The following is a 14,837-nucleotide window of genomic DNA, read 5'->3' on the forward strand; positions in this document are numbered from 1 at the left end:
CCCTCTCCCGTCCCTCTCCTCTACCTCTCCCCTTCCCCTCCCCTTCCCTCCCCCTTTCCCGCCCCCTTTCCCCCCCCTTCTCCTCCCCCTTCCCCTCCCTCTCCCTCTCCCCCTCCCCTTATCCTCTCCCCTTCCTCTCTCCCCTCTCTCCTTTCATCCTTCCCATCTATAGCCATATTATTCCACTGTGTTTTCTTTGTTTGTTTGTTTGTTTCTATCTCTATACCATTGACTCTATCACCATCCTTGAATCATTGTCAGAGTGCATTGCTAATTCTTTCCCTTTCCTCTATCCCTTTCTCTGTGTCTTTAATTTCCTGTTGCCTCCTTTTCTCACTGTTGAGTCTGGCTCAGATTATCTGTAGTGTTTACTGAACTTCTCTTTGTGATGTCATCATAGGTTCCAGCAAGTACATCTCAATGTTAAGTGTGTATGTGAAGCACCAAAAGGCATATCAATTTCAAATGGAACTCTCAAGTCTCAATTGGCTGATTCATTTGTCTCTGTTGTAAGAGTATGGAAAAACACAAACTTTTAGCCTTTTCAGTAAATAAATCTCATTTGTGGTTTAGTATTGACTCCTTGAACTAGATATGTGCAATTAGGAATAACTTTACTGTAGATTCTGCCAAGATGTCGTAGACAATTTACAAAACTGAAGAGTTTTGATGGGTGGTTATCTTGACAATTATCTTGCAATGTGGTATCTTTCAGTCACCATAAAGAATGCCAAAGCTCAATGTACTTCATTGTTGGCTTGTAGAAGACGAGTGCCTAGGGGAAAGTGTATGCCAACATGGTATATATATTTTTTTTTTTGCACTGTTGAATTGTTGAGTATTTGCTTATTAACTATTTTCTGTGATCACCAAGTCGTCTCCTTGGGCCTCTGTTGCCATATGGACTCCTAATGGCTTAAATTATTTATTTTTATATTTATTTTTAAAAAAGAGGATTCTGGAGAACAAGGGAACATCAGAGTTATAGAAAATAGCAAGACTTAATCAATGTTTTAGAAGGAATTAAGATCACAATGCGTGTGTTCATTAAGTTCTGTCAGTTTGTACATAATGTGGGGGAAAAAAAAAAAGAATTGTAAGACTGAATTTTTCTACACCCGACAATCCTCAGAATTAGTATCCTAGAACCACTGCAGATCATTTGCCCAAGCCGTGTGTCTTGGGCACGTGCTTCCTTTACATACTTATGTGCACTGTTTAGTTTATTGAAGGCTTCAGCCCTTGTTCCAAAATTACTGAATGGTTTTGAAGTTCAGAGGAGCTCTTTTACCTATTCCCTACAGGAACCTGGCGGCCTGTGTATTAAATCTATGGGGATTTCAGAATTCGGCATGGAACAGGTTAAGCCAAACAGTCAATTAATCCCTTTAGCCGAGACTACTGACAAATTGTGGTTGCAATGTTAGATTAAATAGGAAGGCCAAAAGGCATCTTCTGTTGAGATCCAGATAAGGATGCTACAGGCATGCAGGAGAAATAACCAAGAGAACTCATTGACATAAATGATGATTTTCAGTTTTATGCATGTTTTTTCTGACATCAGTGACCATCTGGAAATTTAGAATTGCTGGATAGGAGGGTTTTTATGGTAAAAGGTACTTGGCAGATATGAGAACATTTCTAGTTAAATTGCTCAGTTGATTTACCACTTCATTCGATCATCTCTTCAGCAATAACATATCTTCTTCTTGACGTCAAATTTTGTGTGATTTTTTTTTCTTCTTTTAATTGTAGCTGAGAGTTATTCCTATTGTACTTTTGATTTGGCTATGCATTGTGTGCAGCCTTGCATCTGTGTCGGCCTCTTTTTGTCTGCGCTAATTCTTCCTTCGTGTTTTCTGTTTCGAGCTCTTTCAAATTCTGTCTTCTCCGAGTGCGTCAGCCATTTTGGGTTTTCTTCTCGTCACACCAATCCAATTCAAAAGGCATTGGTACAAGTGATGTTGAGGTGTATATACTTCCATATATTGTAATGCAACCATCCTTTTTTTTTTTTTCTGCAGATGGCCCATAATGAGCTTCACTACTAAATAATGTTTCATTGGTGTGTGTACAGTGCGTGTTGTTTCATTGAGATGTACTTGCTGAAGATGGGAGAGAAACGGCAGTCTACGTAACATCACAGTTAAAGCGTGTGTAGCTATTACTGAATGTGAGACGTGCGCAGCGGATGGTATATGTCATTGTTAAAGAGACATGTCAAATATGCCAATAATATATACCATGGCTTATGTTAGTGGTTGTTTCATTGTTTAATCTATGGTCTGGTTTCATCATGGTGATGGATGACAGTGATGCTTAGGGATCTGAGAAATTGTGAAAGCTTACTTTAAAAACTTCCTGCATCTAGTGAAATCATCTGGACATAAGGAAAGGGTTTTTTTTTTTCTTGCGTAGACTAGCAGAGATTATTGACTCAAAGTGTTGTGATGTTCAACTTAAAGATTTAAACCATCCTACCTTTTTCAGCACTCACATCGGTTTGATTTTATAAATGGATTCTACATTTTACAGTCTTTCTGCTCTTTTCTTTTTGCGATGAAGAAGTAAATAGCTGGCATGTAGAAGACGAGAAGGTTTATGTGTGGAATGGAGATTACGATTGTAATGGGTATTTGCTGTGTATTTAAAGGTCAAAAGACCGTGGGTTTTTGCCTCTCTTTGTGCACCAATTATTGAGGTAATGTTGTCAGAGTAATACAACAGAAGAAGACTTCTTGGTGACATAGTGTCTTGTTGCATCATCGGATGTGTTCAAAGCATTTTTGAGCACCGCGTTTTATTTTCTCCAACTGTTTTGGTTGGAAGTGGCACAGTCTCTCTCTCTCTCTCTCGCTCTTGTACTCTGCGACGACAAGCAACGCAATCAAAACGCTTTTTAGACGGCGTTCCTCTCCACTTAACGATGGAATGACAAGACTTCAGACATTTTCCTATGCAACTATGTTGAGCTTTGCTATGACAAAGTTAATCTACCATTGTTCAGCACCATTTTACACTGGAAAACGATATTACTACGTTCAAAAAAAGAATAAAAGAAGAAGGAAAGGACCACTCTTGCTGTTTTCAAATAAAAAAGCTGGAAAAATTATGGTGGTGTTGTGGCACCATATTTAAGGGGCATGTGACTTGAGGAAAAAAATATGATAAAGTCTGCCTTGCTGCCACTTGCCATTGTGTGGGTTTAAAGTCAGCATTTTTTGTTACAGCAGAGAAATCTCTTTCTACCTTTCTCTGGTTCAATAAAATAACAAAACATATTACATGACAAATATTGATCTATTTCTCTCTTCTTTCTGTGTGTTCCTGTGTGTGTGTTTGTGTTTGTGTGTGGTGTTTATGTATGTGTGTGGGCATGCATGTTAAAGGGATGGTATAGTTTTGGTTGAGATGGGGATTCAGATTTTAACTTTTTGCAAGATAATTAGAAACCACTTGTATGGAATATTGAACAGGATACAAGTCTAAGAGGATTAGAAGTTTATTTGATAAAAATATGTTTTGATGAAATGGCTGAGATATCCAAAAGCAGCGCAAAACAAAGTGGTCCTTATAAAAGGAGGATCCAATTTGTGTAGGATATATCAGCTGTTTCAAAAACCAATTTTCATCAAGAAAATTTGGAATTCCTCTTAAAATTGTATGCTCTCTATTATTTCATAAAAGTGGTTTCTAATTATGTCACAAAAAGTTCAAACCTGAACTCCCGTCTCACCAAACTATACAACCCCTTTAAGTTTGAATTGTTCTTAAGAATTTTAAGATGATACAAGTGATATGGGCTCGCAATGTGCATCATAGACATGACTCCTAAGGTTTGAAAGGAATAAAACCCAAATATGTGTGGATTGAAGGAATGCAGCAATGTAAGTAGAACACAGCAGCAGAGTGTGAGGAAAATCTTTTTTAAAATTTAGGAATTTTTACAGTTTTGGTGCAGCCATCGCTGGATGAGAAGACTACAATGCATTATGACGTCGTGTATTGACAATATGAAAATTTAAAGAAAATTCAATATATTTTCACTTTTCCAACATAATGAAAGAGCATGTGACTTACCTCTTGCAAAAAGCAGGGGGAATAATATGATATTACCCTTAATATGTCTCAATAACAAGTCCAGGGAATAAGTAATTTCAGTTTGTTTTTGTTTTTTTAAGGAATTTTGTGGAATTCTGCTCTATAGCTCCATTATATTGTTTAACGTATATGAAGTCACAAACTGTAGTATCCGGCAGTAGCTGCACTGAAACTTTAAAAATTCAAAACGTTTTAATGTATTTTCCGATTTTCCTCAAAGCAAGCTGATGTGGTCTACTAATAGTGCTGTGTTCACTCAATCCACATGTTTATTTTGATTTCATTTACCTTTTAAAAATATTGATTAACCTAGCAAAGTTGCTACATATCAACTGCCCCCACCCCTCTTATTAGCAGATTTTCACCATACAACTTCACACATCAGTTCTGTCAACCTTCTGTAATCTTTCTCCAAATTCATGAAAATTTAATTGTTTCGTCAAGATGTTTTCATTGCAACTGATTGACAAATTGCCCTACATCGACGTAAATAAACGCTGAATTGATCTGTGTTTTAGTAGTAGCCATGATTGAAATAAATGAATAAATGAATAAATGAATAAATGAATAAATCATGGGTGTACACACTCGAGCGGGATTCGAACCTACGACCTCTATATCCTGATCTCCGAGCAGGCGTCATCTCCACTAGACCACTGCTCTTCCGGCCGACAGCAAGTGTTGGTTCTAATCCTTATAGCATACAGCGGGTACTGCGTATAATTATTCAAATTGTAATCTTTTCTTTTCTTCTGTAATCTTTTCTTCACTCCCTGTTATCTCTACTTCCATTTTGCAGCTCTTCCCTCCACTCTTTCCCCTTGTGACTGATCTTTCTTTACGACTAACGAGGCATTTCATCTCTGACACGTCTTGATATGATTTTCATTCGCCACCTTTCTCTCTCGTCTGTCTCGTATACAGGGGCTGCGAAACGGGGGTGGGGGCTGCAGTCCCCCCCCCCCCCCCCACCACCACCACACACACACACATACACACACACATATCTTTTCCGCTCGTTAAAAAGAAACAAAAAGCACAAACACGAAATTCCAAAAGTTCCATCCTAAGATTTCCGTAGACACTGCATCCTAAGATGCAGTTTCTTCATTTGCTTTTTCCCTTCTTTGGTCAAAATTACACGTTATCTGGCACCCAAACGAATCATGTCCTAAAGCAAGATTTTGAGCATAATAATAAAGATAATTCATGTTACTCCTGGGTAAAATCATCGTTGTGCGACACTCAACACTGTCTTTTAGCTTCATGCCCACATTTTGACCAATCTTCTATATTGTCGTGGTTTGTTTTTACACTAATCATCAAACCCGTCAAGAGCATTGGGTGGATTTGTACTTTAATTGGATGCGAACCACGTGAGGGATAATAGCACAGTACGATGTGACTCGGTAAACACCGCTTCCTCACTTACGGCAGTTATCATTTTTGTAGAAAACGATGAGGCATTTTGTATTTTTCATTTTGGGATTGAACGTTGCCCGCGGTTGAGATGGAATTAGGTGCCCATATTAGTACGGCTGCACATTTATTAGTAGTTTTGTTTGCACTTCAAAGGACACTGCATGTTAACGGCAGCAATTTAAAAAAAGTAATTTGTAATAACTGCTTGCGGAATATTAGGAAACACTCTTACATCTTACTTTCACCTCTCCATAACATAGTTGGATATGTCAGTGAATGAATAGATACACCATATGTGTGTGTGTGCTTGCGTGTTTGTGTTTCTACTAAAAAATAATGCATGATTGATTCATGTTTCTAGCCGCCTAGCGAGCTGTCTATATCCGTCCATTCTTCTGCACCGTAATCATCTCGCTCTCCCTTCTTTAGGAGAAACGTGAAAGATAGCGGACACTCACTGTCGACAATTCTACGTCCCTTCCGTTTGGATTGATGGGCAAACAGACAATATTGTTCGTGCATGGACGAGATCAAACAAATTTCCACTTAAGCACATAAGTCCACAGCCACATCTCAGCAAGAGAAAAGCATACAAATAATGAGATATTTTTGACGTATACGCGGTGTGGTTGTCAATATTGCGCGTTTTGAATGGCGAAGGCAAGGAAACCAAGCTTCAGCTACAATTATCTATTGGATACACTATGATATCAGACTCATCCTTATCAGCCGTTTCAGTCCCTCAAGGTGGAGGAGGGTAGCATCATTTCGCTTCTGTACAAAGGTCTAGTGAGAATATTCGAAAACATTTCCACCCTCTCCCGCCATATTATGACTTCCTGAGTTTTCATAAACGCAACTTACGACATTTACAATTTCAACTATTAAGTTTCATGATTGCTGGACAGATTGTTATTACACGCTTCATGGTTAGCATTGAATCTTACATTATTCAGTAATAACAATCGTTTGTATACAGTATGAAATGTGTATATACAAAATGTAACAGGTACAATTCTGTGAAAACCAGAGGCTTGTTGAAATAAAACGTACTCTTAAAAATCAAATCATACACATATTGCAATTTAAACATTACAATACCAAATGATAAAAGTTAGTGACAATAAAAAAGGAGCACGGAAAGAATGAAACACACTTAAATATTAACAAAACAAATAGAAAGTCAAAACAAAACGAAACTAAACTAAACTAAACGAGGTATCGAACGAGACTGAATTATACGTGTTAACAGCACAAGATAGCATTACTGATTGAAGCACGTGTGAAAGGCATAATGATAATTAACAGAATAATATAATTTGTATTTGACAGTCAGACTATGCTGAAGAAAAAGCAAGAAGATATTGAAGTATTAGATCCATGAAACTTTAAAGACTGTGTTTGGGCACGAACTTTTCGGAAACAAGATGAATAACATAATACAGGCATAAGATTGATGCCGAGTGTTTTGTGTTTGTTTGTTTTTTTGAGTGAACTTCACTGTGGCGTTTGAGATAATTAGTGAAAATAGGTGGAAGTTTATTATGGATGAACTTATGCATAAACATTCCCGCCTTATACAAAACCAAATCAGACAAAGCTAAAACGTCGAGGGCGTCGAAATATAGGTCATGTGTAATACGCGCACGGTAATGTGAGCCGGTACAAAGACAAACAGCCTGCTTCTGTGTCACCGCTAATCTCTTTAAAAGGTAAGCAGATGCACGACCCCATATGAGGTTACAGTATACAGGGTGTCTCAAATAAAACTATACACTTTTGAAATGGCTGCCGAATAAGAAATATAATCATGATTCTGGGGAAAAAGGTTTATATGTATGGATAGCTTATGGACTCAACTTTCATATGACACCAAAAAGTTTACAAATAATTCATGCTTGAATGAGCAGTGCTCACTTTTTTAAAGGGTATGAAAATTAGGCTGTGCAGGAATTAGCCTTATTTGCGACAGGTGAGTCCATTGGAGCTTACAAAACTGAAGTTGATATGAAAAACTTATGATCAATTGCGATCAGTTTGAGTTTGCTGAGTGAATTTTATGATTTATTAAACCAAACTTTTATGCCTGAGTAAACCGCAGTTGCATTTATGTTGTTGTAGCATTGCAAATTTCCCTGGTAGACACAGTGGTGTGTTCATGTGAGTCAGCAAAATTTTCAACGAAATGTATTTTGAATAATGAATTTACATAATCCCCATCTGGTTATTAAGTAAATCAATGAACTATTCTACTAATCTGAAAATGTCTGCAATGTGGGGCGAAGATTTTCATTCAAGTCACAGATGTAAAAAATAAGAGTGTATAACATGGAAATTGCAACATGTACCATCACCTCATCCTTACTCTCATGAACACACCACTGAGTCTACCAGGGAAATTTGCAATGCTACAATAAAATAAATGCAACTGCGGTTTACTCAGGCATAAAAGTTTGGTTTAATAAACCATAAAATTCACTCAGCAAACCCAAACAGATCGCAATTGATAAATTTATCATATCAACTTCAGTTTTTTTAAGCTCCAACGGACTCACCTGTCGAAAATTTAAAAGGCTAATTCCTGCGCAGCCTAATTTTCATACCCTTTACAAAAATGAGCAGTGCTCATTCAAGCATGAATTATTTGTAGACCTTTTGGTGTCATATGAAAGTTGAGTCCATAAGCTATCCATACATATAAACCTTTCCCCCCATAATTATATATTTCTTATTCGGCAGCCATTTCAAAAGTGTATAGTTTTATTTGAGACACCTTGTAGATACACAGGCATGTAGTTGTAACAATGCATCCTCATAAATTTCTCTTTTGGAGCATCTGTACGTTGGATTGTCATAAATCTATTCCTATAAACTGGAAATCGACGCGTAGTTTTGTTTTTTCACAGTCATTCTAAATTTCCCAAACATAACCATATGTATTATCCGCTTTAGAGCATGGTGGTACATATAAAAGAGTAAACCGGAGTTTGGTCTTCTTTCAACCAATGTAGGGCTTGTCCCCCCGTAAAGGCCGTGTCACACCTTTCCGGGTAAGCTACGCGGGCTTGTAATTGCGAGTAGAGATTTTCCAGCACGCAGGAGAATTTTATGCGGGCGGAGAAGGATGTTGGCGAGCTCCGTACTTGCGTCTTACAGCTAGACGCGTGCTATTTACCTTCTACTTGCGTGTATTCCGTGTGATTTGTCTGAGACGAGCTTTGAAACCGATCCATTTTCAGCTCACGAGCGAGTATTGCGGGGACTGCGAAGTATACCTGCGTTACAGCTGCGAAGTACCTGCGTTGGAGTTACCCGCGAGGTGCTGGCGGTAAGGGTCTCCTACTGGTGTTCTGCGTATACCTTTGCGAGCGAACCCCGAAGTCTCACTCGGAACAAGTTTTGAGCATGCTCAAGGCCTTGTTATACCGTATCTGGGGAAATTTTGCGGGTTGACATGCGGGGAAACAAATTTGCTACACGGAGCTCTCCGCAGTTGGTAAGCACCTGACAGTACGTAGCGCGTATCTCGCCCGTAGTTGCCCGGAGGTGCGCACGCAAGTCCGATTTACCCGCAGCCACATTTTGAGCATGACCAAAACTTTTTCCGGGTGAGTCGCGGAGATTGCCTGCAGAGGTCCACGCAGAACGCCAGTAGGAGGCGCTTAGCGGCAGCACCTTGCAGGCAACCCCGACGCAGGTAAGACGCATGCGAAACTTGCCCAAATCCTTGTCCGCCTGCAAAAATTGTCCTGCTCGCTGGAAAATCCCCACACGCAACAAACCCGCCTAGCTTGCCCGGAAAGGTGTGACAGGGCTTAAACTTGGCTGCGGGTGAATAGGACTTGCGTGAGCAACTCCGGGTAACTACAAGTGAGATACGTGCTAGGTACTGTCATGTGCGGTCATCTGCGGGGACCTCCGGGTAGTAAAAATTGTTCTTCGCAAGTCGCACGCAAGGCTTTCCCGGAAAGCTGTGATGCGGCCTTAAACGATTTATATGTCCTTGACAAAATAACGAATGAAATGTACGATAAATATCCATCATAATTTCGCATTATTGATGGAAGGTTGTCACCGCCGTTGGTTGCGCAGGCGCGATGTCGACATGATCCAAACGTGCTCGTCAAGTATAATTAAGAATATATGAGTATCTAATACCATCGAGAATCGATATTAATGATTTGCAATTTTGATGTAAAACAGTTACATTATAACATTATTGTATATATTATGCGTTATGTGTTTACATTTGTATTGCCTAAACCTAACGATGGTGCATGTGTGTGTGTGTGTTTCTAATCATTTCTATTGGCTGATTTAGTTAATGAGCGTAAAGAGACTGTAAAGAACACGAGACACATAAACAAAATCAAATATAACACCGGTGTTTACAAGGAGAAGAAGAAGAAGTCTGGCCTCTATTTATACTCGGCTTCGTTTTTTACGGGTATACGAGGGAGTTACCTTAAAATCTACTACATTTACACAATCACTGGGTCACCATTTACATTATTTTGATGCAACTAACAATTTGATCATTACCTCATCCAATGCATTAACATATGATTTGATCATTACCTCATCAAATGCATTAACATATCAATATAATTTGTATATAGTATATCAATGAAGATAAAATCATGCACTCACCAAAAAAAAAAAAAATAAATAAAGACAGTAAACACTTTTTAAGTTCATATTTTTCATATAGCATTTGGCTGAAATTAATGCATTATATACCATATTAAAGGTTATTTGATTGGCTATCACCCTGGCAGGTCAATCAAGAGGGAAATTTTATGAATGAGTGAACGCATTTGTTTTACTCTTCCAAGGCACAAAAGTAAAATTGTCATTCATTGCTTCAGAGCTTTTCCATATAACAATGAGAACAAAAGATAAATTTAACGCTGTGAGAAACATGAATCACTATGCAAAAATAAACCTTTTATCTCTGTAGCGTCTTTGTAGCCCCAAAGATAGAGAAAGGCTAAAAGTACTGGAGGAAAATGAAGAATCTTCTGAGAAACCCAAATTCAAATTACATTAGAAAAGAATCAGTTATAACAAAAATGGTAGAAATGTAATTGTTATTTCAAATTAAGAAAATTGAAAATGGCATTTTATTTTTGACTTTGTCTCGTGAATTCTTATGTTCCTAAATTAAAAGATTTTTTTTTTTTTTAGAGAAATTCTATCCATCCAATCACCTTAGTGGCTTTTCTCCCTAAGTCATCATTGAAGTTGGAGTTGACAGAAAAATTCTTATCTTCACCTTTAGTTTCCCACGTTGTTTCTGTTTGAGGCTGTAAGAGATATGAGAAAATGAAAATTTATTTTTGGTATTTCATTTATGTCTCTCATTGTGTTTAATTGATATTTTGTTATCTTTGTTATCTTGAATGGTACTTGCAAATGAATGACTCGTGTCAATTTTTGTAAATATTGCTTTTGTGCCTCGGAGGACAAAACAAATGTGTTCACTCAGGTGCAAATTTCCCTTTGTGACAATCTACCACATTGATAGAAAATTAAATTACTGTGAATATGGTATATATAGTACATTGGTTTTTGTCTAAATCTTCTGTGAAAAATATGAAATAGAAAAAGTGTTCACTTTCTCTTTTTTTTTTGCTGCGTTTGCTAAAGCAAAACTTACACAGCGGAACAAGATCGTATAATGGATAGAAATTGCCTTCAGTACGCATCTTTTCCACATAAAGTAATTATATAATTAAAGGAAATAAAAAGCACAAAAACGGAATGAAAGGAGACACGAGCGGAGAAAAATTAACAGGGTAATAACAGCTAGAGGCAACTTTGGATTGAAAGTGGAAAAGGGTAGATTGATAAAGTGATATAATTTGGATAATAAGCCAGTTCATAGTTACAACGTGAGCAGGTGTCGATTAAGGTCATTACAGACCTTTTGAAACTAACTGGTTAATGAGGTATTTAAAAACCGTAATGGTATAGTCTTCATGAAAACTATGCTATAAATATTCATGTATAAACTAGGTGCCCTAATCAAATCGGAATGTAGAGGGGAATGTCAATACTTTTCAACTGAATTAAAATGAAATGGCTATTCATGCAGCACTTATAAATGGAAATTACCACGTTCGTGTTTAGCTGGTTTCAACTGCTCTTCAACATCAAAGATCAATCCAAGTTCTGTGAAGTCTGTGGTTCAGAGGTCATTGCAGACTATCTCCAACTTGGAACTGATGTCTTGTGAAGAGACAGATCATTGACAGATTATACCAAAGTTTCACGCCGCATACTGCGGTGAATAAGACAATTGAATCAGAATGTGGAGTGAATACATTGTTCTTAGTAATTAGAACTGTAGTTTGACGAAATTAAGGTCATGTATAACATGACAAAAAATGAAAAAGATGTCTTCCACCTTGTCAGCCTTGTCAAGATATCTCTTAACATTTCTATAGTCATCTTACCTCCTCTACTTTGTACAGTGATAGTTACTAATGTCATTGCTTCATTGAACATTTATTATAAAACTTCACACATTCCATTTTTAAATTTTACGCCTGATTTTAATCAAATTTCTACCTTCTGATTGTTTGATTTATTAACTTAAAATATCGAAGAAGACTTGAGCATCGAAGTACTTCTCTCTCAGCACGATTTCCAAATATTCGCTGAGAGCCGTCCATCCTGCGTCGATGGTCCCGTACTATAATTTATGTCAAATTGCAAAGGCAACAATTGCCTCTGAACGTATTTCTTTTAATGCCCATCGCAGTAATGGTGAAAACTAACAATCAGAGGAAATTTGCGCAAAGTTCGACGTGCCAGAAACAAGGTGTTAGTGGTCAGGATACGGTTGTTCTCTTCTTCAGTTGGTTATTAGACGCAGGTGTTCCCAATGTACTCCATCTACGGTGATCTTATTTTGTAAATCTGATCACAGCTTCAGAATTCTTTAGCCGATAATACAATATTACCCTGTAAAGGTAAGGTGAATCGTTATTGTGCTTTATATCAGCTACAAACGCTGGACATGGGTTCGGCGTTGTTCAGTGAGGGCCAAGCTGTTAGTTTCTCTCGACCTTTGTCTCCGAGACGCGTACGAAATCCAGGTCCTCGGTCGACCATGCAAGATGTATTTGAATGACCGACGAAATTGGCGATTTGAAATTGCATACACACAGGGGTTTAGGCAAGAGTTAAAGAAACCGAACCAGGTGAAAACTTCCTCAGTGGGGGAATGAAAGGAGTAACAACTACGAAAGGCGCAGATTACAAGGTTTACGAAAAACGGAGACCAGCAGAGGAGAAAAAGACCAATAATGGTGCCGAGCGTGATCAACGCTTTCACGTCAGAAGCATTCTGATTGCTGACGCGTATTTCACCCGTGGTATGTTCGTCGCACCCTCCATGGCGTTTACTCGCGTCGAGGTGGCCGCTGCGTAACTTTTTGGCGCGATTCCTGACGATCAGGTAGACACGCGCATACACAGTTACCATAACTATACTGGGGAAGAAAAAATCCATACACGACGACACGATAGAGAACGTAAAATTGTAAGCATGGTCGCAATAGATAAATCCGGCAAGAGTCCACCCTGAGCTGCCCGTGTCTCCGACTGACTGAGACTTCCAAACTAAACTTGATGTGGCGTTGTGGCCAGTCGAAGGGCCATTCGAATACCAGTCCAGATAAACTGGTATACAGGTTTTGGCAATGGTCACTAACCACAAGGTAGCAATCGTTGCTATAGCAACGGTGTTTGTCATCCATCGCTTGTATAAGAAGGGTTTCTTGATGTGTAGGTAGCGGTCGATGCTGATCAAAAGCAGGTGCCAGAGCGATGCAGAAGAAAACACGATGTCGGCACATATCCAGGCTTTGCAGAGGACATCTCCGAAAATGCTTGAAGGGATGAGGTCAGTAGACAGCGACACCGGCATGACAAGGAGGGCGACAAGGAGATCGGCCACGGCGAGAGAACCGATGAAGAGATTGCTGGGTTTTCGGAGATCGCGATCGATGGCGATGGCTATGCAAACCAACAGATTGCCGAAGACAGACGCGACGATGATAAAAACGAGGACAGCATCGATAAATGGCACCCAAACCACTCGCCCCGCCTCGTCGTCACCGATTTGGAGTGGATTAGGCATAGTGGTATTCCCATCTATTAACATCCTCTTACACCGGTTTACGTTCTCCTTTCCTAAGAGGGTTGAATTCTTCTTAAAATTTCAAACGGATCAGGAGGAGTACGCGTTAATCGATAATCTATCCCCGGTCACTTTGAATAGAGTGATCACTTGGTGAAGCTGGGAGGCTAATGCGTGAAGTCATCCGATCAACGCAGTTTTTTTTTCCCACTGTCGTTTTCCATTCGGCCTAATTACACGAAAGCGTCTCGTCGCTCTCTCGTCCATTTATTCATCATAACGGCTGTATGAATAAAATATAAGCGGCTGCACGAACAGGGTGTGTGTGTGGGGGGGGGGGGCAAGGATGAACGTAATGAAGGAGGGGGCTTCGTGCAAAATAATGGAATCTAATGACGTTGTCAAGTTCTTGTCCATTTTAACAACGACTGTAATAAAGTTACAACTTTTTCTCTTTTCTCCGAATAATCATCCATTCCGGGTCAAAGATGGAATCACCCCACTGGTCAATCCGGCTCTTTTCCTTGGTGTTCCTTCCATGGTAGCCACACCTGGCGAAAGAAAAGAATAAGCACAAAATGATGCGTATGAAATGCATGCTAACTATGTATCAAGAGGCCTATGAAGCACATATACCAACACTAAATGCTTCCAGTCACCACAGTGGTTATTTCGGCAAGAATTTTGGTGCCTTCCTTCTGTAGAGGCCAATGTCGACTGCAAGTACAGAATTATAATCATATTTCAAACAACAGTGCCAGTCATGCAGTTTATTCATGCATTTACTACATCGTCCGGGTTGTTTCCACTTCCTATCGTAAACTATAGGCCATTCGGAGATGGCGAAATGGTACTGTAAAAGTCACTGCCTTTCTTTTCATGATTATAAACTAGACCTTGACCTAGATTACAATCAGTGAGCTCGGACGGGAGATGAACTTACTGGTATGTTGTCCGATGCTTTGTCCTGCAGACTGCGTGCAAGCAATTGAAAGACATTGCTCTTTTGATGTAATCACTAAGTGACTGCAGCCAAAATGAACGGGCAAGAAGATATCGAGACACTGTATTACCGTAAATCGGAGTATACGTGCCCTTTATGTGAGCTCCAGTTGTTATGTCCATCGAATGGAATGAAATTCTCAAGTTCATATCACTGTCAAAT

The 14,837-nt window shown here is 39.0% G+C and overlaps 1 protein-coding gene across 1 annotated transcript; it reads right to left on the reverse strand.

Annotated features, from left to right (window-relative positions):
* Positions 1-12,532: 12,532 nt before the first annotated feature.
* Positions 12,533-13,672, reverse strand: LOC139709833 (dopamine receptor 1-like). Its single transcript, XM_071621794.1, has one exon. It carries the CDS (start codon positions 13,670-13,672, stop codon positions 12,533-12,535), a length of 1,140 nt encoding a protein of 379 aa, XP_071477895.1.
* Between the last annotated feature and the right edge of the window lie 1,165 nt (positions 13,673-14,837).

The sequence above is a fragment of the Diadema antillarum genome, unplaced genomic scaffold (assembly GCF_040938485.1).
Source record: "Diadema antillarum isolate AM-2024a unplaced genomic scaffold, OU_Dant_1.0 seq00001474_RagTag, whole genome shotgun sequence".
NCBI classification, from domain to species: Eukaryota; Metazoa; Echinodermata; class Echinoidea; order Diadematoida; family Diadematidae; genus Diadema; species Diadema antillarum.